This window comes from Triplophysa dalaica, chromosome 15, assembly GCF_015846415.1.
Source record: "Triplophysa dalaica isolate WHDGS20190420 chromosome 15, ASM1584641v1, whole genome shotgun sequence".
Classification (NCBI taxonomy): Eukaryota; Metazoa; Chordata; class Actinopteri; order Cypriniformes; family Nemacheilidae; genus Triplophysa; species Triplophysa dalaica.
The window spans coordinates 11782715-11810507 of NC_079556.1; the positions used below are offsets into that span (position 1 = coordinate 11782715).

Here is a 27793-nt window from a genome sequence, read left to right on the forward strand (position 1 = left end):
TTTTGCAACATTTAAAATGTCACAGCTAAAAGAAGTAAAATAATAATAATACAATTATTAAAAAACATGAATGGACTGTATATTATTTAATTTAGTATCTGTCAGTGACATCTATTTAATCATCTTTTATGGTCCTTGAATTCTAAAACTCTCTTTTCAAAAATCTCTCTCTCTCTCTCTCTCTCTCTCTAGCTCTCTCTTTCACCTACACACACGCACGCATACACAAACATAAAACTCAAAGACTGAATTTCCAGCAAACTGAACTTTTTTCTAGTTCCCCAGGAAAAAAATCCTGGGAGAGTTCAGTGTTTTCCATTGAAACATGCTCAAATCAGCGTCTTCAAAATCAAGTAAATCATCTTCAAAACACTTTTTTCCATTTACTTCTTTTCTTAGACCTGTTTACAGGCTGTGATTGGCCTTTTACGTGCTGATTTCGGGATACATTTTTCAAAAATCTGCAAAAAAGTACTGCAGTCATTTTGATAGCTAAAAGCATAATTAAATGTAGAAGGAAGTGTGGATTTTTGTAAACCACAGGTTCTTCTCAGGGGTTTGCGTACAGATTCCCTCTTGTCCGAGTCATTAAGCGACTCAGCAGTGCTGTATTTCATACAAATCATTAAAAAAAAAACTCCATAAAGAACATAATTAAACAGCAGCTCAAAATTTAAAAACTGAACTCTGATTTGCTGCCATTTGCGCAAGTGAGAGTTAATGGCATTGAACACTTGATTCACAGCAGTTTGACTTTTAAAATTGGCCTTGAAAAAAGGACTCTTAGAATTGAAATCCTTGCTGTATAGTGACGGAACAACAAGGCCTGGACTCACTTGTGTTTCTTTGTCCATTAATGATGACAAAATGTTTCAAAATGACACATTGATTTGTCTGAGCTCTAGTCACGTGTCAATGACCTCTCGGGACGGTGAAGGTTCTTCAGGAAATGTGGTTGTAGCGTTTGGCAGAGTTTGATTGTGCGACACAGAGTTCTGCTGTATCTCCAGGGCGATGCCTGTGGGATCTTGCGGAGGAAACTCCTTAACTTGTCGCCGGTACTCTAGGAAGGTGCAGGCCTTGGTGGCGATGGCGACAACGTTTTTGCCGATGAAGATGGTCGAAACCCTGCTGTCCTGGAAAAACACCATGTTAACGCCTCGGATGAGGATGGTGACGATGTTGATGGTCACCAAGCTGAGAACAGGGTACAGCATCATCTTCTGAGGCGACACGTGCTCGCCCTGCACACTGATCTCGCTGAGAGAAACGCACGGGAGAATAAGTAACAGAATGTAACAGTAGAAGAACATCAGGCCTTCGGCCCAGATGGGCAAACCTGTCCGCTGTGGCTCCCACAGGTTAGCTTGGATGTCCAGAACATCCAGCAGGTCAAGTGCCACCCAGAAGAGTCGACCGCGCATGTCCTCCTTCTTCCGGAAGGTTCTCACGTACTCCATGCTGTCGAGTGCGACCAGAACAAGGTACAGCCCTGGTACGCAAACCGATAGCAACAAAGTCAAAGCTTTCCGAGCAACGGTCTCCAGACTTTTGCGGTCAGCCTTGTAATTTTGGAACACGAAGTATAGCTTGATCTCCAGAACAAAGATGTAGAGGAACCAGAGAATCATGGCATAGCCTCGCTTTGCAGTCTTCACCTCTGCTCCCACCCACACCGCCACATAACGGAGGACTATGAGAAAACAAATATCTCCAACCAGGACAATGATACAGACGCCGATTTTGCGCGGACCCTGGTTCTGCTCCACGAGGTACGCGTCCATGAAGGCCATGCTGGTCATTATTACAATGGTGGTTAGGCACACATGCCGTTTGTCAGGGGGTGGCAATACCATGGTGCTCTTTCCGTTTACCAAAGTAAAAAACAAATTGAATCCTCAAAAAGATTCTTAAAAGTTATTTCATGGTGTGCGGGCGGTCGTCCATCGACGCTGTGGCAGTGGACTAATCCATTTGCATCTGGATACATTCAGCACAGCTCCAGAGAGTCCAGTGGGTGTTCTTTACTGCACATCACATGACTGTGAGCCTCCATTAACCGTGGCTGTTTGTTCATCGACACCTCTTCGATTTGACGTTTATCTCTACAAAAGTGCGGATCCCCTCTTTCTGACCTTACAGACATGGGACTACTCAACTGTGTCAGCTGATCCGTAAAAACAGCATGGCTAGATACGAACCGTATCAGGTGGGGACGCTGGATTGTGCTGTATCTCACTCCTGCACCGACAACGTCGTTGGAGAAAATGTAATGTCACAGCTCTTTTTCACCTTTGACGGATCGAAGTTTTCTGCGAATCAGAGAAAGAAAAATCAGTTTTCTTCAAAGACAGAAAAGAATGGTTGTGACCTTGTTGCAAACAATGAAGCTTTAAAACAAAACACTAGAGGTCACTGTGGTAATTTGACACAGGCAGATGAGACTCCAACCTCGTTCCCACTGGTCCTTTTGTATCGGATTCCTCTAAAGCTTTTCTTTTACAATAGTCTTTAACTGTTTGAAGGACGATGAATTTGTCAGATGATTCAAGGCAAGTTAAAACTTTCAAGAACACACAAGAAATTTCAATTGCACTTCTTTTTACAGTCCAGTTCCACATGTACGTACTAGGTACTTATTGTGTAACTGTATATTCACTAAGAACCCATACAGTATTAAATGGATAGTTCACACAAAATGTTTATTCTGTCATCATTTACTCACCTTCTTGTGATTTCAAACCTGTATAACTTTTTTCTTCTGCAGAATTCAAAAGAAGATATTTGAAAGAATCTTAGTATAACTGAACAACGGCGGTAATGACAAGAGTAAATGATGACAGACATTTTCGTGTGAACTATCCCCTTATGTTGTTATCAGTATTTTGTTGAGCACGTACTACATGCACAGTGTATAAAAGTGCAAGAAAATACTGTATTTAGGTAGACCCAAAATAGTGTCACCCTCAGCTCTGAAAAAATATGCAGGTTTAAGATTCAGTTCTCACCTTTTGATTGAACACTTTAAATTGATTCAAACTTCTAATTTTTCGATAAGGTCTAGCAGCAGGAGCCTCACTGTGCCACGGTATTCATACCTAGATAAGACAATCCCACCTAGAATATATTTCCCTAATATTCCTATGTGCTCTGAGCCCCCGGCTTCCATAGCAACCATTTCTATTGAAAGAAGTGATAATAAGTGATGATGAGCCTAAAGCAATGGGGAACCCTCAGATATCTGGGAAGCGAGATATTATTGGATGCGTGACAGCCAAAGGGTGTTCACTCACTTTAATAAGTATGTGTGAGATGACTCAGTGTGAATATTCTTAAAACTTGGTGGGTGCAAAGAGTTAAAATTAAATAATCCATAAACAAAATTACATTCAAAGTGCTTAAAGGAACATTTCCCTGATAATTTTAAATTCTGTCATCATTTCTTGACCATTGTGTCATACTTATATATGACGTTTCATTTTTTTGGAACACAAAAGAAAAGATATTTTGAGAAATGTCTCAGTTGTTTGTTTACCATCGTTCTTCAAAATACTTTCTTTTGAGTCCTGCAGAAGAAGGTTATGCAGTATGACATGAGGAAAGACATGAAGGGTGAGTAAATAATGAAAGAATTTTCATTTTTGGGGTAAACTGTTTATTTAATTTAAAGAAAAATAAAAAATGTAAATACAAATAAAAGAGACAAAGATAAATTATTAAACGTAAAGAAGACGTTACAAATTATAGAAAAACAAAAATGCCAAAGTGCTCCACAAATGATGTTTAATTAACAAAGTTCGGGAGGAGCCGGAGCATATAACCAGCCAGCTGGTGTGTAATCAGCAATCACAACGTATACACAATCAGCCTAGCGAGCTAGCTAATAAATAGGGAAACCATCTTACCTGCTCGTTCTCCTAAGATTAAGCACCCCTCCCCCACCCCGGCTCCTCTGCCAAGCTCATTATCCTGCAGGAACCCGGGGGGTGTGCTCTGGGCTCAGACCGGTTCCGAGCTCGGCGCACTCACCCGTACTAAGGTAGAGTGTTTCGGGCTCGGATAGATCTGGCGAGCTCGGAGCCTGCTTCCCGGACAGCACGCCAAATACGCATAACCAAGCTTTATCATTATCCCTATCTATATCACTGTTATCTGTGTAGGTGAACTCGTGAAAGGGCTGATTAAAGATCATAATAAAAGCAATGGAAGCATAAAAATGTGAATAACAGTAATCATTTACTAAATTAAAATGCATAAAGAAGAAAATGACGCAAATGGTCTGAAACATTTCAAAATATTGTCCATAAAAGTGCAGGAGATGCACAGCTAAGCAGACAACAACACAGTTAAAATAAATATTGTCTTCATTTACTTCTTTTTTATATAAAAGCAAAACAGCTTTAAAAAAATGTTCATATAAAACAAAAGCACTGTTCAGAAATCCCTGTGTCCTTGTAAGAAGGCTACCCATGGTTGCTATCTCAATATAAGCGTGACTAGATTTCTATGGGTGATTAGGGAACAGCACACATTTGATCATGAGATTAGCTCAGAGCTTCGGACTGTCTTTGTACGTAATTCCAATCACAGCAACATTTTGCACACCACTCTCACAACACACGCTTGGAAACTATTTGCTCACATGTCTGTCACATGTCAGTCAGAATGATTGATTTCTATCTCAGAGAGAATGGAGGAAAAAATCACAATAAATCAGTAATATGTGAGACTTAACTAATGGATGTAAAGAATTACTGTACAGCTACAGTACTGTATGTATACTGTGTAAATTTAGATTCATTTACATCAAATCTCGTATGCATTTATAATAAATTATTTGAATAATTCGTTCAATTTTCGTGTTCACACATTTACACATGCAAAAATGTATTAGTAATGGTAAGTTACTTTGTATGTGTCATTGATACGTGTTCCCTGATTCATATACGCTGTAATAAAATGAACCCAAAATAATAGTTTTCTCCTGTAAAACCTTTCGCGATTTGACAGCTTTTGACCGTTTTTCAAAAGACAGTAAAATTCCATGAAATTACAGGTTTTTGGACACGATACATGAAAAAAAGTCCTATATTTCTATTGTTGTCCCACTGTTTTTAAAGGCTTTTCATTGGCAACATGACAGGAACATGGCTGCAGGGTTTTGTTTCAGACACAAGAGATTCAGTGAGGTCAGGCGCTGATGTTGGGTGATGGGATCTGGCTCACAGTCTGCGTTTCAATTCATACCACAGGTGCTCGAGTGGGGTCCAGGTTTCTGTAGGCCAGTTCCTCCTTTACACCAAATCTAGTAAATCATTCATTTATTAACCTCACCTGGTGCCCATGGGGTGTATAGCCCATTCTACTGAAAATGTTTGTCTAAGGATAATATAGGGCTTTCTGCTTGATTGTAAGGGCTTATTGGTATTGCACAAAAAAGTGTAACTTTGTTTACCTCATTTGTAAATAACTTTGGATAGAAGCGTCTGCTAAATGTAATTGTAAATGTAGGTGTTGCTTTACTTGCAATGTACTGTACCTAATAATACAGACACTGTTCGATACCTAGCAGCTTGTTCTGGTACATTCTAGATTCATTTGTAGTAGATTTATATTGGATTTTTTTGCAAACAATGACGAATCTACCTGTATGTCTGTGCAAAAGCTTAAGGTCAAGAAACATACATTGTTTTTCGACCAACAAGAACAGTCTATTTGATTTTAATAGAATGCCGTGTTTTTGTTGGTCTGTCTTAAAGATCATGTCCACAGAATCTGTAAACAGTCACGACTTTCCTTCCTGTGCTGTCGGTCATAATAGTCAGGTATCTCACCCACTTTTATTCTCTATTAAGAAGCAGATAACGTTCCAATTTGCTCAATTTTGCTGTAATTTAAGTCTGACGTCTTAAATACTTTTCTATTAGGCTTGGTCTAATTGAGTTTCTATCCCCGGGCACTAAGAACATGATTTGCTTTTTGAACACAGTCATAATGTCAACTGGTTCATTCTTATTATGAAAAATTTCATAAAACTGAAAATGAATATGCCGGTTTTGTCTTACGAGGAAGTATTTTAATAAAAGAGTATTGTAGCCAGCCCCTGGGCACACGTCCTTGACCACCAAACACCTCCACCTGATGCTGTGCAGGGCTACAGGGTTAAACCTGATAAAAGTTATCTGCACCAACATCAACTACAGTGTAGCAATAGTGGCATAGACCAACAATCGGACAATAAACAGAAAGGGCCCTTCTGTTGTATTGTGTGTTCTCGTGAGGGTGGAGTGGGCTTTCTGTTTTTATTTTTGTATGAAATCATAAAACAACAGTTTAGGGTTCCCCATTGTGTTTTGAGTTTTGAACAGTTGCCACTTGTGAAGACGTGCAGAGACGGGACCTTACACAGAGATCATGTACATATAGAAACAAACAAGAGGAGATGGGATCTCACTGCTGGAATCAGAGACCTCATTTAGTAACACTGACTTCTTTTCATGGACTTTAAGCTTATTTGAAGGACACCTTCAGCTGACACAGCTTCAAATTAATTTACATAATAATCATCATTTGAATTTTTATATTATCATGCTTATCTCTGATTACCAATGGGCACATTTATCAAACAAGATGCAATTATATAATCAAACCCTGCAATAACACAACACTTTTTTTTAAATAAGGTGCAATGTAATTCAATAATATGAAGGAATTTTCCATATTGATTGACAGCTATTCCTACTGTAATTAGAATTTTGGGTTTAAAGGAAATGTCTGTTTATTGGATGTCTGTCAAATGTATGGATAATGTCCTGGCGGAAAAGTAATATTTTTGAGCTATTTTAACAGTGCACAGAAATTAAAAACATATATGAACATATAAACTGGATTGCCACTGGATAATAATAGTATGGTTTCTCCACAATAACTGATGGGCACCATCTGGAAGACAAAGATGAGAAGGGGTGGATTGCATTAATTGACACAAAATCTCAATATTCCAAAGAAATTAAATTGTTTTTTTCCTTATCTTTACTCATTAAAATGCTTCGACAAAACTGTACTTAATAAATAACATTTTGGAAATCAATGCACTAGTTGACAACGAAAAATAAAAAAACCTGCTAACCAAAGTTCTAAAATGATCACCCATATGACGTAATTTCAACAAATTATTAAATAATTGTCCCAAATACGAATTCAGTGTTTACATTTACATTACATTTAGTCATTTACCAGACGCTTTGATCCAACGCGACTTACAGATGAGGGAAACAATGGAAGTATTCGGAAAAAACATAAGGACAACAAAAAACATAAAAGTGAAATAAAATAAAACTGGTTACATATAGGCTACCATAGTATACAGAGATTAGTTATTTTTTTTGTTTATTTTTATGAGTAGAAAATAGATAGAAGTCAGAACTGATCGGTCGGGTGTTGACAGAAGAGATGTGTTTACAGACGATTCTTAAAGATGGCTACAGAATCTGCTGATTGTAGCAGCGGGCAGATCATTCCATAAATGTGGAACCGATCCCGAGAAGGTACGTGAGAGAGATTCTTTACCTTTTTGGGATGGCACCACAATACGTCGTTCGTTTGCAGTGCTTAGGGATCTGGCAGGTATATACAGTAAGTCTGCAGTAGCCAGTGAAGATAAGGGGGTGCCAAATCAGTGGTAGTCTTGTAGGCCAGGAGCAGAGTCTAGAATTTGATTCGAGACACTATAGGGAGCCAATTTAACTTAATGTTTAAAAACTACACATGTATTGAATATACTGGGTCTTAAGGTGGGCCTGGAACAGTCCCAGTTCTTTTTTCACTCTTTCTCTTTGACATATTCACACACACAAATACGTGCAACTCACACTCCTCTCGCCGTGTACTGTACAATGTGAAGATAGCAATGGAGTGAGAGCATTAAATCAAAAGTTTAATTAAAGCAGCAAAACACATGGGAGCAAATAAGTGTCTGGAGTAGAGCTCATTAGCCAAATCAATAGACAGACAGGGAATATTCCTCTCCTCTGAAGCTTAAACTATGGTGGCCTACTGGTGCACAACACAACAAAATTTAAAAAGCAAAAATAAGTTCACAACGCAATCAAGGTACAACACAACGAAATAAAGGCACAATTGCCAGGACTCTGTCCATCTGGTCTTGAGTTCTCTAACTCACTGGACAGTCATGACAGAACCATGTCCTGTGAGCGTTATGTGCGGAGGCGCGTGGATTTTGTTGTTATTGTGCGCCAGGTGTCCTCCTGTCTTGTCTCTTTGCCCCGCCCTCTTGTTTCCCGTAATCATTCCATTATTGTTAAATCCTCGTCACCTGGCCCCTCATCTCTTTAGTAATTATCCTCTTTCCTATTTAATGTTCCCTTCATTCTCAGGTTTCTTGTCGATTCATTCGTTTGCGGTTTCTAGTGTTGGTACGCGCTTTTTGCCTGTATATTCCAAGATATATTTACTCACGTATATAATTCTTGTCTTCATATCCTGTGGTTTATTTTCAAGTTTATCGTAGTGTGCTACTCTTTTTTTCCCTTCGTGGGTTTTGTTTTGTGTTTTCAGTTAATAAATATTATTTGTTCTCCCTTCGGCCTTCCTGCATCTGGGTTCTCTCCTACCGACCGTGTCAACAACACAACGAAATCAAGGCACAACACAAAGGAATCAAGGCACAACACAACGAAATAAAGCCACAACACAACGGAAATGCTTCCGACCACTAATGGGGCAACAAAGTTCTTATATTGTTCGATACTTTTTAGGGGCATATTCGGCACTTCTTTCCGTAGTTCAGTGCAGAAGGCGGTGAGAGAGAGATCAGGCAGAACATGGTGAATTTTCACTGATCATTAAAACCGGGGACAAAAATTCAAAAACTTGACTAAGACTGGACTGGACTTTCTGCTAAACCAACAAATCTATTGATCTATGTACTGATATAGATGAGCAAACTATGCATCCGGTGTTATTAGTTTTGAGTGGCAGTCGCAAATGTCTATCTCATTTTCAATGGGAGACTTGAGGTAAGCGACAAAACGTGGGGGGTTCGTTGGCAGCACAAAGCCTAAAATCCTGACACTTCAGCTGACACGGATCTTCGCAACAGGCACTCTTTTTGTGAGTGGTGTCCATGCTGGCTTTAGCCCTATGGGTAACCTTTGGGTATGGGTCACCAAATCACGTTCACTTTTCACCCTTGACTTTTTTAACAGTCCAGTAGCATTTTAACAAAGAAACTGAAGAACGTAAAAATGAAACACTGCTTCTTCACTGTATGAATTGAATAAACACACTGATTTAAAACAAAGCACATTTCATGATTTTGTATTTTGTTGCTTCCTTAACATTGACGTCAAAAACAGCAGCAGGTTTTTAGTCTTTCCATAAGGACCATTATTTTCAAAAGTGGTTCCCAGGGGTCGTGGCCTCCCGAGGGACCCCAAAATTGGCACCCGGGGAGCACAAGCTTTATGGCATAAATCCTGAAGCCCTGGCATGCACTATAATGGTATATGTTTGCCAATAGTTTGCAATAAAACCTAACACGCATGATACACAATTTCTTGGACTAGCAACCAGAGCAAAGAAAAAACAAGCAAAATGTATTTTTTTTATTTCAATTCACTTGATATTCCTAGACAGCAACAAAAATAACAGACCTTTGCTCAAGTCCCCTCTTTCTCAGATGCCACTTTTAGTGATCTGAGATGAGAGCTCTCACCAACATCACAAACCGTGCACACATTTATCAAGACAATAAGGTCTGCATTTAGATTTCAACAGGAAATCTATGCTCTTTAAACTACACACTTGCTGTTTTGCTTCAGTTTTGTTTCAATCGTTTTTATTTTGATTCTAAGAAATTTCGAAAGAAACTTTTGAGAAAAGTTAAAATGTAAATTAAACGACAAACCCCATTACATCTCCTTAACTATAAATAAGCTGTGGTTGTTTGTGTCCTTGTTTTTCAGACTGACGCAGATCAAGAGACTTCCAAACATGCTGAGCAGAAAAAGCATGGACAAAGCTTACTAAACAGTTTAAACACGGGCTGATTTGCATTCTGCTTGATGCCCAAGACACTTTATTAATTTTCCATGAGCGCACAACAAACTTTCCTGAAAAATATTTGCAAAAGAACGTTTTATGTTTAATGTTTGATTTCTCATACATTCTTAACCAATTTTGATTTGAAGCCATCAAAGGCTTGCGGCTCTGTGGCACATCTGCTGACATCTGGTCAGTGGCCAGATATACTGTAGGTAGCATGTGTGTTGTAATGCTGAGAGGTTTCATTCGAGAGGGCCATGTTGCTGTGGCAACAAGGCATCCATCAGACTGCCACACCAGACTCCCAATAAAAGAAAACAATAATGATTGTGACTCTCATTTCCACTGTGTGATGAAAACTGAAAAAAGATTCTGTGCTCCAACTTGCCTTAAAGTGGAAATTTTTGTTTCATTTTTCACCTTTTTATCTTCGTGATATTATAGAAAACCATGAGTTGTGACAGATGGTTTTTTTGCAACACTTCTGAGGACACATATGGTTATATTGGCTAGTAAAGCAAAACATAAACAAGGATTTCAGTATGAACATTCCCAGCGTGTATAAATTGTGTACCTGTGTTTTCTTCCTCTATCTGTAAACAGGGCATGTCTTATTCTATTCTGCGAGTATTAAAAGAGATTCAACCAATCATTAAATAAATTGATTTACCAGTCAGTTATTCTTATAGAAAGTGATTCAACCATCAATTATTCTAATAGGAATTGATTTCAGACTACGTATTTCTTATAGAAAGAGAATCAACTGTCTATTCTCATACTTCTATTGGAAACTTGATTTGAGAGAAAATGATTTCTGTCATAGCTTACGAGATTTAATAGTCCTCACCGAGTGCTTTCTTGTTTCCTCACTGGCTGTCCTTTCATTTTCTTTCCTCTCTGCCCACCTCTCTGGTCTGTCATCCCCCATTTCTGATGAATATGATCTCTCATCCTCTATCTCTTTGGCGTCTCTCTAGGGTTGTTTCATACTCTCCCACTCATTGATTGACCTCTCTCCCCACTTTCCACAACATTCCACCCACTCATTCATTTAATTAAAACAGCCCGATTCTGGGCTTTGTGAGGTAATGAATGCGCAGACTTTTAGCTCTACCTGAGTGAATCTCACAAAAACAGGTCACAACTCAATCCCCAAATTCAGAATTTAGGGCTATTAAAATGTTGTGCATTGTCAAACTATTTACACGAATATTGAGCGGTTCAGTCTTAACCTTAATTTGTAGATGTAAGGCTAATTTGCTTTAAGACCCCTTTGGAATGTCTAATAGGTTTTATAAAAAATGGCAAAATACAGAACAAGCAAAATAGGAGTTGTGTTCAGCACTGCTGTACAGTAATTTATATACAGTAAAAACTATGATGTACAAAGTACACAGTTAATTCTTGATTGATGCAAGCCTGCATGTAAATACAACATGTAACACCGTGTCAACACCGGACGGGACCAGGGCAATGCAACAGGACAAAAGACATTAGAAACGCATTTGAACCCATTATAATGGATGCAGTCGGGTCCGGTGTAGACACTGTGTAAGAGTCAAAAACAGCTCGTAGGTGTATGTGTTTTGGGAGGATCTGTTGACAGAAATGCAATATAATACACATAACTATGCCTCCAGAGGTGTATAAAGACCTTACATAATGAAACATTATGTTTTTATTACCTTAGAATGAGCTATATCTATCTAGATACACTGCGGGTCCCCTTGTATGGAATTCACCATGTTGTTTCTACAGTAGCCCTAAATGCACAAAATGCTCTAAACGAAAACGTGACATCTTAGCCCTGTGTCAGTCACCATTGTGCTCCGAAATGAAGGGGGGGTTGGAGTGAGCCAATGGTTGCAATGGGTAATAGGCTGTATGCATACAGGTAGATGACGTACTTCTGCTAAAATCTCATCCAGCTCTGTTACATCCGGCGCATGTAGCGTCCATAGGGAAAAAAGGCATTTTTCACTCAGCCGCTTCAGTATGCTCATAGGATTATGGCCAACAATGTGAAACAAATTAATTTAAATACTAAGCCATGCGTCGACGAACAAAAATTGAGAAGCACTTTAGGCTATCCGTTTCAAGCAAATGTGAAAAAAGCTAAGTAAACTTTTGCACTTACTGGAGGCATAACCACAGAGGAACTTAATAACGCTCACCTGTAATGCTATCAGTTCACTGGAATTTGAACGTTTTCCTACAAAACACATTGCTATCACTTGGTACAAAATCCCCTTAACCTTTGAGACGGGAAGTGGCTTAGCTGGCTGAGATTTTAGCTGAAGTAGTTTATCGTCCCATGGGAGGTGTGCATACCCCACTTGCAACCACACCGCGAAATGGCGCTAAATTTCATACAATGGACCTTTAAACAGAGATATTTTGAGCTTAAAAATGTATTTATGTTTCCTCAAACTTATGGCATATTTCAAGACTATGCGCTTTTAAACACCCATGATAAAAATCCTGGTTTCACAGACCAAGATTTGCTTTGTTTTTGTTGAATTAGGATATTTGAGTCGCTTTAAAATGAAATGCCTTAGATAAAAACATTAATGGTGTGCATCTTGAGATAAATTAATGACACTGACATATTTAAACATATCGCAGGACTATTTATTTTCAGTTAAGACAGCTCAAACTCTCCTTTTAGTCTGGGACTAGTCTTAAGCCTTGTCTGGGAAACAGGCAAAGAGGCATTAAATGGGAATCCCCATTATTGTCATCAATGACCTCATTACTGATTAATTACTTAAATTATTGTATTGATTTAATTCATCCTAATGGCAACACAACAAATGCTACAATATTGCATGAATACTTAACAATTAAAATAATGTGTTGTTGGTTTATCACATTACAGTAATGAGAATATTTTTGCCTTATGCATCAGAGAAATGTGAAAGTGTTATGAAAATAATGAAAAAACAAACAAACATCTCATTTATAAAGTGATCTAATTTCTTCTTGTTTTAATGTTAAAGGTTACAAGAGATTCACCCAGTTCCCTGTGGTTTTGTTATGTGGCTCTGTGTGAGTATCACCGGCATTGTGAATGGTCACTGTGAGTAGGTCAGTCAAGAACAAACAGCACCAGAGGGGAGGAAACAGAGCTCAGCAAAATCAGATAGAGAGCTTGACGGCCTGCAGGCCGTTCCAGTAATCATATCAACATGTTCATCCAGCCTGGCAACCGCAATGAGCAAGAGCTCCCCATGGAGCTATATCAGCAGGAGGAGTCTGAGCTCAGCAAGACAGACTCTTAACACTGCTTGTCTCTGCCCAGAGACAGTTCAAGACACATCCTTTAAGATAAAGAGGCCACACACACACTGCGAAGTTAAGAGAATGACACCTGCATGTAAATCTGGGAATAAATCCCAGAAATCATTGTGTAAATAGTCTCTACTGAAATTGTAATAAAAATGGTGTTATCACGACCTTGATATTTTAGGGCGTGGTTGTGGGATAATCTGAGTGGGTTGGGATGTATTATAAACCTCATTAGTCTGGTTTATGAATAGGAACATTTAGCCTGTAGTTGTAATGGACTTCCAACCAGCTAAATTTTTTTCTCATACTGTGGCCAAGCAAAACGAAGCTCCTTAAATAAGATAATTTGTGTCAAACTTTTGGGGCGGAAAAGATTTATAGAAGTGAACGGCACATGTTTCCTACAGTTAAAAACTGCGCCCCTGATCGAACCTGTTGTCAATAGAGAAAATCTGCAGGTGGATTGTTGACAGATTTATACGCAAATCTGTCCTATAGTGTGACGGGAAATTTAGAATAAAAAAACTAACAATGAAGATAAAACCTCTCTTGTGCTATTTTGCCTGATAGCTATAGTAATGTAATGTATTAGTAATATATTTATATTATTCAAAATATGTAATATTAACAGTTCACTGTCACACCATAGGATATATGTACGATATATTTGTCAACTACCCATGCTATTAAAACAAATCTGTTTCATTGGTCTAGATATTCTTTTGCAATAACGAGGTGTTAAAATTATTAACTGAAAATAAAAATAAACTAAAACTAAACTGATATGAAATAATATAAATATATTCCTTAAACATAAATATATATATTGTAACTTTAAAATAATTTAATATATATTTTTGAATAACTTTCTTAATAAAAATGATCAAAATAAATAATACATTGACTACAACACCTAACAAAATTGCTCAAAGTTTAATTATTCAAAATATTAATTAAACTGAAAACTAAATTTTAAGGGAACAGTCACCCAAAAAAATGTATTCTGTCTTCATTCACTGACCCTCAAGTTTGTTCTGATGACTATAGAGAAAGATATTTGGAAAAATTCTTGTAACCAAACAGTTCTTGGCCAGCATTGACTACTATAGTAGGAAAAATGTTTTTGCAAAGTTTACTGTTCTGTTGAACACAAAGGAAGATATTTTGAAGAATGTAGTAACACAAACAGTTCTGGGGCATTTTTGAAAACCATTGTTAGTTTTCCTACTATAGTAGTCAATGGTGAGTAATTGAAGACAGAATAAAAAAAATTGGGTGAACTTTACCTATAATAACTCCTAAGCACTCAGAATAACAGCTACAACCACATTTAGCAATATTGTGTGTGTGGCCAGAATAGAAACCACAGGAAGCGGAAAAAATTACATTTCATGTTTTGAGCTCATCTATTCACAGCGCAACTGAACAAGTTTCTATGGCACAAGTTTCCGACTTAGCACTCACGCCTGGCACTTTCAATATCTGTTCTCATAGAGCGCATGAGTGAGAAGATTGTAAAAGAGAGAACATCGCCTCGGCCCCAAGCACCACTTGTGCTTCCTTTTGCCGCCGTGACCTCATTCATTCTGTCCTTTAAACACCTCAATTCCACTTGTCTCACTTGCTTTCGTCTCCGTGGAGGCGTTGCTTCAGAGCAGCTTTATCTGCACGAAGCCCACAGTAACAGGATTTGTGGTGACTGGCTCCGTGTGGAAGACCCTGAGGGTTGCTGCGTACTACTGTTGCATGTTCAAAGCCCTCTCAACAGCCCGGAAACAGCTGCCATGTTGAATCCCTTTATAAGTTTTAAACAGCAAATGCTTGTCATCTGCCTAAATAATCTATGTAAGGCCTCACAAGGGGCCGGCCAGAACTGGCTTGAAGTCTGCATGGCGCCAGAAGATGGTTGACCTTGCAGGGATGGAATGAGATGAAAATACAGTAAAGCAGGTCTGAACAAGGCTGCAGCAGTTGTGCGAAGTTTGCGCTGAGCCTGAACATTTTACAGGGAAGATGTTACAACTTGAAAAAAAAAAAAAAACGTTATCTCTACACCCAGCAACACCCAGGAAAGCACCCACAACACTCCATAGCTAGAAAAGCGATACCAAAGATAAAAGAAATTAACAAGTTGCTCCACTGCCAGTGCTTTGAATGGGCAAGGAATGCAACGCTTGTTTTGATCGCTCTAGCGAAATAAGTCCCGCCTTTATAATAAAAAGAACCAATAGTCAAAATGATTCTCGGGGCGGGGCACTACACATGCACAAATGCAGTTGCAGAAGAAACCACAAAAATCCTTTATCGCAATTAGGGCTTAGGAAGCAAAAGTTATGGTTCTGTTGATGTTTAATTGTTTGTCAGAAATATGCTGTTTAATTGTGATTATTGCAAGAGATTTTAGAAATGGGGTGTCTATTTACACTCAGTACAAATAGCCCGCCTTGTTGGTAGAAGCACGACTAACTAATTTGCATTTACTCCACCCACTGGTATTTGATTGGAACAGAGTGTGAGAACAACATCATTTCGAACAGTGACACCATTGGTGTAAGGTATAAAATGTGTATAGCTTTCATGCTGGAGACCCAGGTTCAAATCATCCGGTCACTCTTTTAGCTCACCAAGGCATTTGTTTTCAATAAAATTAATTTCAAACTTAAAATTACATTTTATTATTACAGTTTAGGATTAGGGTAACATTGGGGGTAAGTGTAGGGCTTTATTATCTCAATAATTTACCATCCTTTTAATAATTTTGATTAATATAATGATTTACACTCTGTTATTATTTCATGATGTTAAATCCACAACAATACTGAGATGCAAATAGTATCTGCCAATATTTATAAATACTAATAGCATCTAACTACTGCACTTAATCCAAAGAAAATACGGCTATAATTTAAATAATATATAGCTAAGAAAGTGTAAGCTTAGTGTAAACAGAACCTACTGCTATTTAAACTCAGTGTAAATAGCACCTGTCGCTATTTTCACTTACATCGTTTCTCCACCAAATGCGGCACGATGTGACGCGACAAGAGACAATAGAACGTATTAGAACCCATTATCATTTTTTAGTTTGTCCACACCGACGTGGCGCGATGGGGCACGACAATCCTATTAGAAAAAGTTCAACACTTCCCTAAATGCACTCAAACTTCTCCTGAGACATTGTAAAAAAATGTCTTAAATAAGTGCACTGAAACTGTGACAGGAATTACAAGCACAAGAGAATCAAACTAAATTAGCTTCGAATTCCACAGGCGCTCTTATATAGAAAAGTCAGACAGAGGCATTTCCCCTCTTCTCCCCAAAAACAAAGGCACTTACAAATCCTTTTTTGTAACAATTATTTGCAAAGTGACTGATGCTGTTTCACTACCACAAAAATGCAAATAACCTTCAAGTCTAAATGCGCCCCTGCCTCAGCAAATGACACGTTTTTTTTAACTTGCAGTGCTTTTTGTCAGAAAGAGCTGTCCTTCTCATCTTTGTGTTTAGCCTTTAACCTATTGATTTGTCTCTTCTAACACAATGCAGCCATTTCATTACATTAGAAGTGGAAACAGCGATCACAAGAACCTCTTGTAATAAAGTGAAATCCTGCTGCGCCAACTGCCACTCTGTGAAAATGAAGACGGGGGAAAGAGAAAAGTAGAGGCAAAAAGAAAATATCAAGGACAAAGAATAAATAGGTGTTCTATTCTCTTTGATATTTTTAAAAGCCTCACAAAGATTTTGCTTCAGATCCAAAAGGATCATTAAGATCCTTTCATTTGAAGCAGAATCTGAAGTTGTATGAAGATTAGGCCTGTGGGCCATGTTCCATAGTGAAAGATATGAAAATTCTTTATTTAATTCACAGACTTTATCCTTTTTTAAGTGCTAGAGCTGTCATGCTTTGCTCTTATCTCAGTCTCCTTGCTCGTCCTCTGATATTTTTTCTTACATCTGTCGTCTGCAAATCGTTCTATCTTGTGACATGTCACTGAGGTTGAAACTTAACTTAGATTTTTTTGTAAGAAAGTGCCCTCAGTCAGTCCCTGTATGCTCTCTTTCTCTCTCTCTCTCAATGACAAACACGCACACTTTTGCTTGGTTTTTTTCTTTCCTGCCACCAAAAACTTTATTTCAAAAGCCACATTTCACAGATACTTTGAGAGGCTTTTTGCTTAAATATCTTTGAGCTGCGGCTGGCATTTTGACTTTGATTTTCACTGCACTGTGGCTCGATAACATTAGAATTTTGCCTTTTCTTAAAGCTTAACATCCATGAACATTCTGTAAAAAGGAGCAACCAGGACAATCCGTAACTTTATTCTTTTCTCATTCAGGTTTTCTCATTCAAATTATCACAGAATTTACATTTTTCCCTGAAGTATCCCCTTAATATCTGTGCCCGGCTCAGAATAGGAATCAGAATAGGTCAACTCCCTTACGAATTCACTTCTTAGATATTAGAATAGATATTGGGCATTAAAATGCAGATCCTGTTTCACTGGTAGGATTTATTTTTTATTTCTCAACTGCATAGTTCCCTGCACTGTCTTAGTAAGTCCCGTGGGTATCTCAGCCAAAGAATCAGGCAAAGGGCTGAGGCGAGACCCAGAAATCTCTGCGCTTACTATTTATGTCTTTCTGGTTAGAGATGACAGAAAGGCTTTAAACTGCAGAACTTTGGCAGACTGGGCATTGGGAGTCTGCTCACGTTCAAGAGATTCTTAATCTCACTGTGACACAACTGTCCCCAGTGCAGTGCTGAGAAGAAGAGAGCGTCTTCTCTCTTCCACTCTTGTGGCTTCTCTAGTCAGTCTCATAAAGTATGATGTTTGCCACACCAAAGTGTAAATGTTACAGACAAAGAGAAGGATATGTATGCTGACAAAAAAAATGTGTGAGGTCACCTTAAAATCTATATTGTACAACTCAACTGATTAGTTGGTTCTTTGTGCCTAAAGCATTGTGCAGTGCAAAGGTTGTGGGTCTGGATCCAGGGAACATACATAATGATTAGAGTAAAGGATAACAGTGTCTGACAAATGCGTACATTTATTCATCATATACAGTTATTTCATTAAACCTGATTATGTTATATCAACAAAGTCATTTTTAAAGTTGAAAATACATATACTGCATGCAACTTTTTTGCAGTGAAGCTAAAAGAATGGTGATCGATCGGTCCAGATTGACTGACAAATACAAACATGACCTTTTACAGCAACTGCTACTTGTTAAAATCCAGGATTATTTCGTAGATGACCTGAAGTACAAATTTTTGGTTTAAACTCCAGACAGTTGTACATTTACCCTTTACGCCAAAGACTGTAATAAAAAATGCATTAACTATGTTTGTGATATTTACCAAGGCAGGTGGCTGAGAATATAGAATTAATGTTTATAAACATCATATTTTATTAAAACCACATTGGAAGCACTTAGACTATGTGCATGAGGATGCACTGCTGGGTGTATAACTTCAAGAAGCATGTAAGCCAACTTTGAAACATTTTTACTTGAATTTGTTGGTAGTTAAAGAGGTTCTTGTTAGTTTAACTAGACATAAAAAAATATATTACATGCTCCTTTTTGGCATGCGATTATTTTTATCTTTGAACTACAGGGCCATGTAATCATATTAAATATTTTCCAAACAATTCAAATAAAAATGAAAATAAAAGGCATTTCTAGACAGTTTTAGGGTCTTATAAATGGTTTTGGTTTATTTTCATACAGTTGCTATAGGGTGTTGGTAGATGGGTGATATATCTAGTTATCATTCTTCAAAATATCTTTTTTTGTGTCCTCCAGGTTTGGAATGACATGTTGGTGACTGGTTAGTAAATCTCTAATATAATTATAGTAAGTATCTACTATACTTTGGTCTCTAGGTATGGCTTGGGACCCTCTTTCAACTTAAATCCGTTCCCTTATGTATTTTTTTCACCAATTTTATTGTCTGCTAGTTAAAAATTATTTGATCACTTATAAAAGTAACAGCACATCTCTCCTCAATATGCCCTACAAGTTGAAGTATCATTCATGTCCATAACACAAATGGTCCGGGACACGTTATGCCCATTACATTAACACTTAGGGTTAACAAACCACTAATAATCTCTAAATGCATCTCAGAAAGGTTATGATCGGGTTTATGACAACATGCAATTTTTTATGCTTGCTACAGAATCCAGCACTTTATGAAGCGATTTTTAAAGCTACAAAAGAGGCAATAGCCAGTAGCCAGCAGTACAATCAGACATTGTGGCACATAGATGCTATCAGTGCTACTGCTGTCTCTTTTTATCTTCCTTTCTTTCTCCCAGAATAGTGACTCAATTCAGGCCCCACATGCTCCTAAGTGGTTATCGTTGTTCTGAGATGTGGCGGTTTCCGTCACGCTGCCGGTATAAAGGGCGATAGCACACTGTACTCTCCTGTCAAGGTAGATCGAGTGAAACGCACATGTATATTCAATTCTTGTGTAAATCTGTAATTTCCAAAAGCTCAGTTAGTAGAGCATTGTGTTAGCAGTGTAAAGGTTTTAGGTTCGACCTCTAAAGAATACCCACACTGATTAAATAAATGTGTACTTTAAATACACTGTGCAGTGTGATAAATGTATATATTAGCTATATGTTGAAAGCGTGATCCATAACATTCAGTAAAGCATAGCAATGTGTCATGTTACATTTTCATGGAAGTAAGCTTGGGCCTTCTGGGCCATGCAGATTCCCAGGTGGATTTGATTGTCAGATACACCTGTGCGGCTAAGGAAGGCTGCGTTATGAACTGTCACCCAGAATCAGGCAAGAAGACCTAACCTGACTAATCTATCTGTCATAGTACAATATGTTCATTCTCACAACACAAAGAACGGCAACTTTGTTCTAATACTCACAAAAGGCAAGCGAACAGCTGCCATGAAGTTTTCAGGGATGAAATGAATATTCCAATCGGGAAAGAACAATATGCTTTGATACATTTATCATGTCTAATGTCTGCTCATATACTTTAGTTTTGTCATAATGCCAGAGGACTAATAGATGACTAGGTTGTCATGGAAACAAATGTTCATTTGGGGCAAAAAGCACTAATTTGGACATAGTGGATGTTTTTTCTTTTTTTAAATGCTATTGATTACAGTGTTTTAAAGGCAGCGGTGTATTGATATTCCACATCCAAGCATTCTAGTCATTAATATGGCTAATAATTAATATGGCATAATTACAGAAGTGTTACTTACTGGACCGAAAACTGCTATGCGTAACAACCAAGAATACTGCTTAACAATTGACGGATGCTCCATAAAATCCTCGTCATCAGCTAAGAATCTTGGCGATGTATTCGACAGTACTCTCTCATTTGAAAGCCATGTCGCAAACACCTGTAAAATTGCATTTTTCCATCTTAAGAATATATCTAAATTACGTCATATGCTGTCACTGTCAGATGCAGAGAAATTAATTCATGCATTCATGACATCAAGACTAGATTACTGTAATGCACTTCTAGGTGGTTGCCCTGCGGGCCTATTACAAAAACTGCAACTGGTTCAAAACGCGGCAGCTCGAGTTCTTACGCGTACAAAAAAGTATGAGCATATAACCCCGGTTCTGTCAACCTTGCACTGGTTACCTATAAAGCATCGCATTACCTTTAAGATCTTGCTTATTACCTATAAAGCCCTACATAGTCTAGCGCCGCAGTATTTGAATGAACTTCTATTGTATTACAGACCTCCACGTACATTACGCTCTAAGGGGTCCTGTCAGTTGGTAATACCTAGAATTTCAAAATCAAGTGCAGGTGGTAGATCCTTTTCTTATCTAGCGCCTAAACTTTGGAATATTCTTCCCTGCACGGTCCGGGAGGCAGACACACTCTGTCAGTTTAAATCTAGACTAAAGACTCATCTTTTTAATCTTGCATACACTACACCTCCATAATATTAATCCTCAGAGGATTTAGGCTGCATTATTTAGATCAATCGGAACCAGGAACACATCCAACAACAAATGATGTACTTGTTGCATCAAAGAGTGCAGAACAGAACTCTACTCTCAGCCAGTCTTGTCTCTTTGTTCCAAGGTTACCGCAGGATGCAGTTCATGCCCAGACCTGATGGCAGAGCTGAGAATGGGAAGCGGTGACCTGACAAGTGCTAAGAGGATAGAGCTGGATAAAGGACGCGACAACTTTAGTTTTCCTACAACATTTCAAATGCTATTAGATTGTTAATGATAATCTTTAATCCTTAATTTTTATATTTTTACTAAGCCTTGTTGTGCAAGCACTGTTGAGCTTGTGCAGAGGCAGCAGCTTTTGCCAGAGGGGAACTGGAATCCCCTGGTTGGGCCTGGGTTCCCCTGAGGTTTTTTTTCTCGATGGGAGTTTTGGGTTCCTCACCACCGTTTGCATATTGTTTTGCACTATCTGCCTGGCCGGGGGGGCTGCTTTAGAATTCATACTTGTATTAAATGTGTCTCATGTACAGCTGCTTTGTAACAATGAAAATTGTAAAAAGCGCTATATAAATAAAGTTGAGTTGAGTTGAGTTGAATATGTTGTAAATTTAGCCAAAATCACATAAAGGTTAAATAAAAAGTAAATTTCTGTCATTATTTACTTAATTATTATTTATATAGTATTTTATTTATTATTTACTTAATGTAATGTTGTTCAAAAGAGACTGTAATCTATTTTCTAGGTGTGTTTCCTTTGGAGGTGTGTACTTTACCTCCTAAGTGCCACGTTAACGGGTGCTGTCCACGGCGGTGGTGCTGAATTAATGGATATCTATCGCTCCACGATCATTTATTCACACTATAGAGGGACTGGTTTATGTGAGATAGCAGCGTTCTTTATAAAATAAGCACTTTAGAAATAGTTGGAGTTGCATTTATTAGGACTTGATTATTAGGATTTGATAAAAACCAAATTACAAACTAAATCCATTTTAAATTAAATTTTATTTAATTACGAACTGAGTGTGCAAACTCTCCATCTCATGCCCAAATGTCTCAACGTGCTACACTAACTGACAGTATGGTCATTTATATCAAAGGTTCTCAATCTTTGGGTCACTCAAAGCCGCTTTATGTTGCGCTTCATTAAAAATGTTTATTCCAGCAACTAACAATTAGACTTGTATAGTTCACATGTTTTTTTGCTTGCACGCAGAATGTGTAGGGGCGCGTTTACAATATCAAGAGGAATAATATATACAAGTATGCCATAATTGTGCAGCCCTATTTTGATATTGCAATGAAATGTATTCATTCATGACAAGAAAAACAAAAAGTTATGAATGTGTTTTTTAACTATTTTCTCATCTAATAGTGTGCCATGAGAAACCTTTCATTATTGGGATCCCACTGGTTTATATTATCATAATATATGTTGCTTTTGTGTCTTTATTTACTCGATAAAAGCGCAGAATGCGGATCGTATAATCAACCGCTATAGCAGGAAAGACACCTGAATTTAGGGGCTGATCCTTTGAGTTTGTCTCGAGTAAGACCCAACAGACGTGGCAGGTAAACTTTTATTTTCTATAATTATACCTGCTGCATAAATTTTAACCTGGTTTTCACTGATACCTTTAGGAAATATAATTAAAAAGCTAACAACCATCAGTGTGACAATTATATTCTTGCTTGAAGACACATCAAGATACTGGTGTACTTAACGTTAGAATTGTATTTGTATGTACTTCGATGTAAAAAAGACTTTTTCACGGTGGCTACATGCGGGTGAACCCTTAACAGTGATAAGGTATAGCTAAGAGCGCTCAGACCAACCTTCCGAATGTATGACTTACAGAAGGTATACTTAACTAAGAACGTTTCGGGAAACACATATTAACAATAAGGTACATCTTAAGGTATAACTTAAGAATGACATTTCGGTAAACGCAGCTTAGATTGTTGGAAAGTTGGAAGCCTGCCTATTGTACAGTTAATTTAGCCCCGCCCTCTGGTTTAGACATAATATGTCATGTCAAACTTGAAATATGTTATTAAAAAATATATAATTTTAATGATTTCCATAGAAAAACAAGAATTACTTTTTATTTCCTGGTAAACGTTTCCTCAGTGGTCCATTACATCAGACTGGCAAGTTATAAATCGACACCTAACATAGATGGTGGCCTAAAAACAGTGCAGTGATAAGAAATAACTGATTGTCATGTTGAAGTAGGCCATCCACAGGCTGTGCCCCTCATGTCTCAAAGTAACAAGATGATACAGATATCAGGGCAATAATATAGGACAGTCGACCACTTTCTATTGCAGTATATGATAGTCTATAACTCCACATACATAAATATTATACTGATACACATTGTTAAGACTGTTTATCAGATTCCAACAATACATTAAACATTACAACACAATTTAAAGTAAATATTCCTCTCTCTGTATTTCTACACTGCATAAACTGCATGTTTATTGGAATCGTGTAGGTTTATTGTTGCCTTGGGAGCAACTTACCAAGTTACCTTGTTTCTAAGTAGAAACTTACACGGCAAGTAAACTCCAATTATGATTCTAATAAAATCTGATTCTATTATGGAATATTTTGCTAGATGTACTGTTATACCACTGGTCCAGTCTAGAAGCACTTCTTGTTTTAGTTTTCAACACTTCACAAACGTTAGAACAAAATACAACCAACCAAAGAAATGTTAAATGGGCATCTTTAAAACCCTTATATATGTAGAAATAAATAAATTAAACTGAAACAGTAAGTGCTTCAGTGTTTACATGTTGCGAAATGATTTACTGCCAACAGCTATCTATACGATCACTAAACTCAGAATATTGAAACACTTAACTCTAACAAATATATTGTTTAGCTTCAGGAGACATTTGAAGAGTTCATTTAAAAAACAGTCAAGTCTGCTTTTAAAAACTAATTATTGTGCATTCCAAGTAATATCAATCCAACTGCAGTTGGGTTGTTATGATTAAATAATAATACTAAAAAATATAGAGCTAACGAACACATTAATAAAACATGATAACATATTAAAAAACATATTTTTTTGAAAATCTTTTAAGAACAGAGTTACTGTATCTCATTTTGCAAATAAACTCTTCATATATTATGTAACTCGCCGTTAATTTGGATTGGATTCATGATGGGTGCTTGTGCATTTACGAGCTTCAAAAACTCTGACACCATTCAACGGCATTACACAGCTAGGAGCTATAATAACTCTGATTGCGTTCGACCTAGGAAGGTATTAGAATAACTAAATTATGGGATAATGTTCATTTTCAAGTGAACTATTTTTTAACCCAACTTGAAACACTGCTTGGTGTTAAAATTCTCTTCCAAGCCCCATAATACAGTATCTACATAATCCCTTGCACCGAAGTAGGTTTGTGATTATATTTTATGTATCATATATTTGTGTAGAAAATCTTAAAGAGCAGCTACCTCTTAAAGTCCCATCGATATTCTTAAAACACTCTCTGATGAGCACGCGCAGATCTTATTCTACAAATTTCTTTAGCGTTATTCCTCTGAGCCTCATGGGCACCACTGCATAGTTCATTCTGGACATCCGGCTTTCTCCAGCTGTACATCTCAGGCAGTAGTGATGGGAGAAGACCTACACCCAGCCAGCCCAAGTCAAATGCTTCGCTTCACAAAATGGCCCAACCAGCTGTCTGTACTGACATTGTGACAGTAATTAGCCAGCGGCTGGTTTGAACTGGCAGGGAGGCAGTTAGCCTGTCTGCCTGCAAATGGAAGCGGTCATGTCACACATCTGAGACCCCCGAGGAGACCTGCAGGTGGATCTTCCATGGCCCGCTACCAGCAAGGTGTGAATGCAGCGGTCATTCCGATGTCCCGATAATGGGCAGACAGTGTACTAGGAGGAAGAGGAGGATGTGTGGATTCCTGAAAATCCATTTCAGTGTTTATGAAATGGAAAATGTGATAAAGTGCAATGTGTCTTTGCCTGCAGCACAGCACAGACTACATTGATCAGATGAGAGGGAAATGTCGACAAGTTATCAGGAAATCCAAATCGACCCTATTTACTTTTAAAAACAAATATGATTCTTACATGCATGTTATCCCAAATGAACAAAGAATGTAGTATAATGATATGCTTTACCCCTAGAATGGCATTTTCTTCTCAACTGATGTCATTAATGCCTTTTATTTTTTGACTCCTTTATGGTTTTCAACGGTCGCAAATTACTGCATTTCATGTTCACTTTAAAGACACCATGAAATTGCAAGACATCTAGAGTGTTCGTTACCTTTCTTTTACAGAAAGAAGTATTTACAGCATTTTCAATTTCCATCAGAGCTATGAACCATGTGAACCATCATTTTTTGCTATGGTCTAAAAGCTCCATTTTGACTTCCTGTGGTCTATTAATGTAATAATTGACATGGTTTCTTTTCCACATAAATGCCTCTAAATCATATCAGACAACTTAACATTAAATTATACCGGCTCACTGCGACAAAAAAATGTCACATAAAATCAATGTGACATTGAAAGACACGGAGACATAATCACTATGAATTATGGAATAGCCTACATAACTTGAATCTGTAGGTTTAATAATATCACATTTCTTATCAGCAGGCACACTTCCTATATGTCAGTCTCTCTGAAATAACATACCTGTTAAACTAAGACATCCTGCTGCTAAAATGAGTCATGTTATAGTCGGCTGACATATTTCTTACTCTACACTTCAAAACTGAACAGCACTCTGGTCAGACGAAATCGCTTGGTTTCATATTATAAAAAGCAATGACAAAACCAAAAGAGGAAAAGAGAGACGTCTAAATTCAAGTATTTAGAAGCAAATGACATGGGGACAACCGGACTTTTCCAGTTGCCAAAAGATTGATTTTAACCCAAAGGCTGAACAGTGCCTTTCTTCTTTTAAAAAAAGAAGAAGTGTAGTTTTTGTCAGATCAGGGAATGTTGTCACATGCACTAAATCTTCATTAAATAAGATTTAAAAAATCTAAATAGGCCTATTTGTTGGCTAATGCAATGGATTGAAGATTTTTGCATATTTTCATTCATTCATTCACTTCTTATTTGTTGGCTTAATGTAGCTAAAAAGCTCTTAAATATGTTATAGAATGGCTATTCAATTCCCCTCCTGCAAAGTGAGGTTTCCCCCTGCTCTTTCATGGCTAAATTGCCATGCCCTATAAAATGCTAATAGAAGGTTTCCAATGTGATGACTTCATAGCGACAATATATTATGAAATATTCTATAAATGGATATATTGGGGCATGTTGTCACAAAGGTGTATGTGTGTTCAATGAACTGTGTCTTTCTCATTCTTACAATGTTGAACAGCTGTTTTAACAGATGAATCCTATAAAGGTGCTTTTACAGAAATTAAAAACAAATTCAAACATGTCGATAAAAATGAAAAGATGCTGGAGGGGGTGAACGGGTTCGAGGATCCCTCAGGTTGTTGGTGTGTCACGTGAGAGTGAATGCCTTGGGGCTCGTGCTCTTGGCTTTACCTCAGAACACACTGCAGCAGTGTGAAAAATGACAACGCTTGCGTGTTATAGCTGTGAGAGGAAATGGACGGACGAGTCGTTTGGAAAACCCCCCCGGTATGTTGTCAAGTTAACAGCAAGCAAACACTATCGTTTGAAAGACGGTGGGAAATGTTGGTCTCTGAATGGAGATGTCGTGTGTGAAGAAGCTAGCGAGTGTGTTTTGTGAACATTACCGCCACGGACACAACTGAACCAGTTACTTTATGAACGTCTAGTAAAATTCACACTTGATAGCAACACTATTGAATGAGCTTGAATAAATACCTTTGAAGTTGATCCGTTTTAGACAGTATACGACTGCAAATGCCACGAATTTCTTGTGTGAAATAATCTTCAACGTCGACATATTTAAAGTTAAAGAGCGCGAGCTGTCCCAGCCATCCACGAAGCAATACTTTAGTGATAAAAACTGCACTGAAACTCACAAACGCCCGATATTTTTTCATCCATACATGTACTTAGCCAACCATTAACTAATTGTCCTTCACCGGCTCCCGTCATGCAGTCAGTTTAATTAAGTTTATATGAATTTAGGAAGCACATCGCGCCTTACGTGTCAACACAGCTCACTGCACAACGGGTAATTCAGGATTTTGACAGGAAACCCTCCCTTATCCAAAAAGACCGTTCAGTAAACTGTACCTCTGGCATCCGCTGTCCACGGTGCTGATCCGCTCTGAGACAAGATTGATGTTTCAGGATTGATTTAATCCGAATCAAGCACGCGCTGAAAAAGGCGTTATGGAAAACAGTGTTGCGTTTGGCGTTGAAGAGATGTCACCTCGAAGAAAAAAAACAATTCCGTGTCAAAAGTAGTGAAACGCGTGTGAGCACCACTGAGGAAATAGACACGCGTGTGCTGGCCGG

The 27793-nt window shown here is 37.9% G+C and overlaps 1 protein-coding gene across 1 annotated transcript; it reads right to left on the minus strand.

The window, feature by feature from the left end:
* On the minus strand, positions 1 to 27793 carry tmem121aa (transmembrane protein 121Aa). Its single transcript, XM_056768053.1, has 2 exons — positions 27569 to 27793; positions 1 to 2312 (listed from the first exon to the last, which is right to left on the minus strand). The coding sequence occupies exon 2, from the start codon at positions 1854 to 1856 to the stop codon at positions 906 to 908; it is 951 nt and encodes a 316-aa protein (XP_056624031.1). The 5' UTR covers positions 1857 to 2312; positions 27569 to 27793; the 3' UTR covers positions 1 to 905.

Coding starts and splice junctions, on each gene's coding strand:
- tmem121aa (XM_056768053.1), bottom strand. CDS start 1,856: ATGGTATTGCCACCCCCTGACAAACGGCATGTGTGCCTAACCACCATT.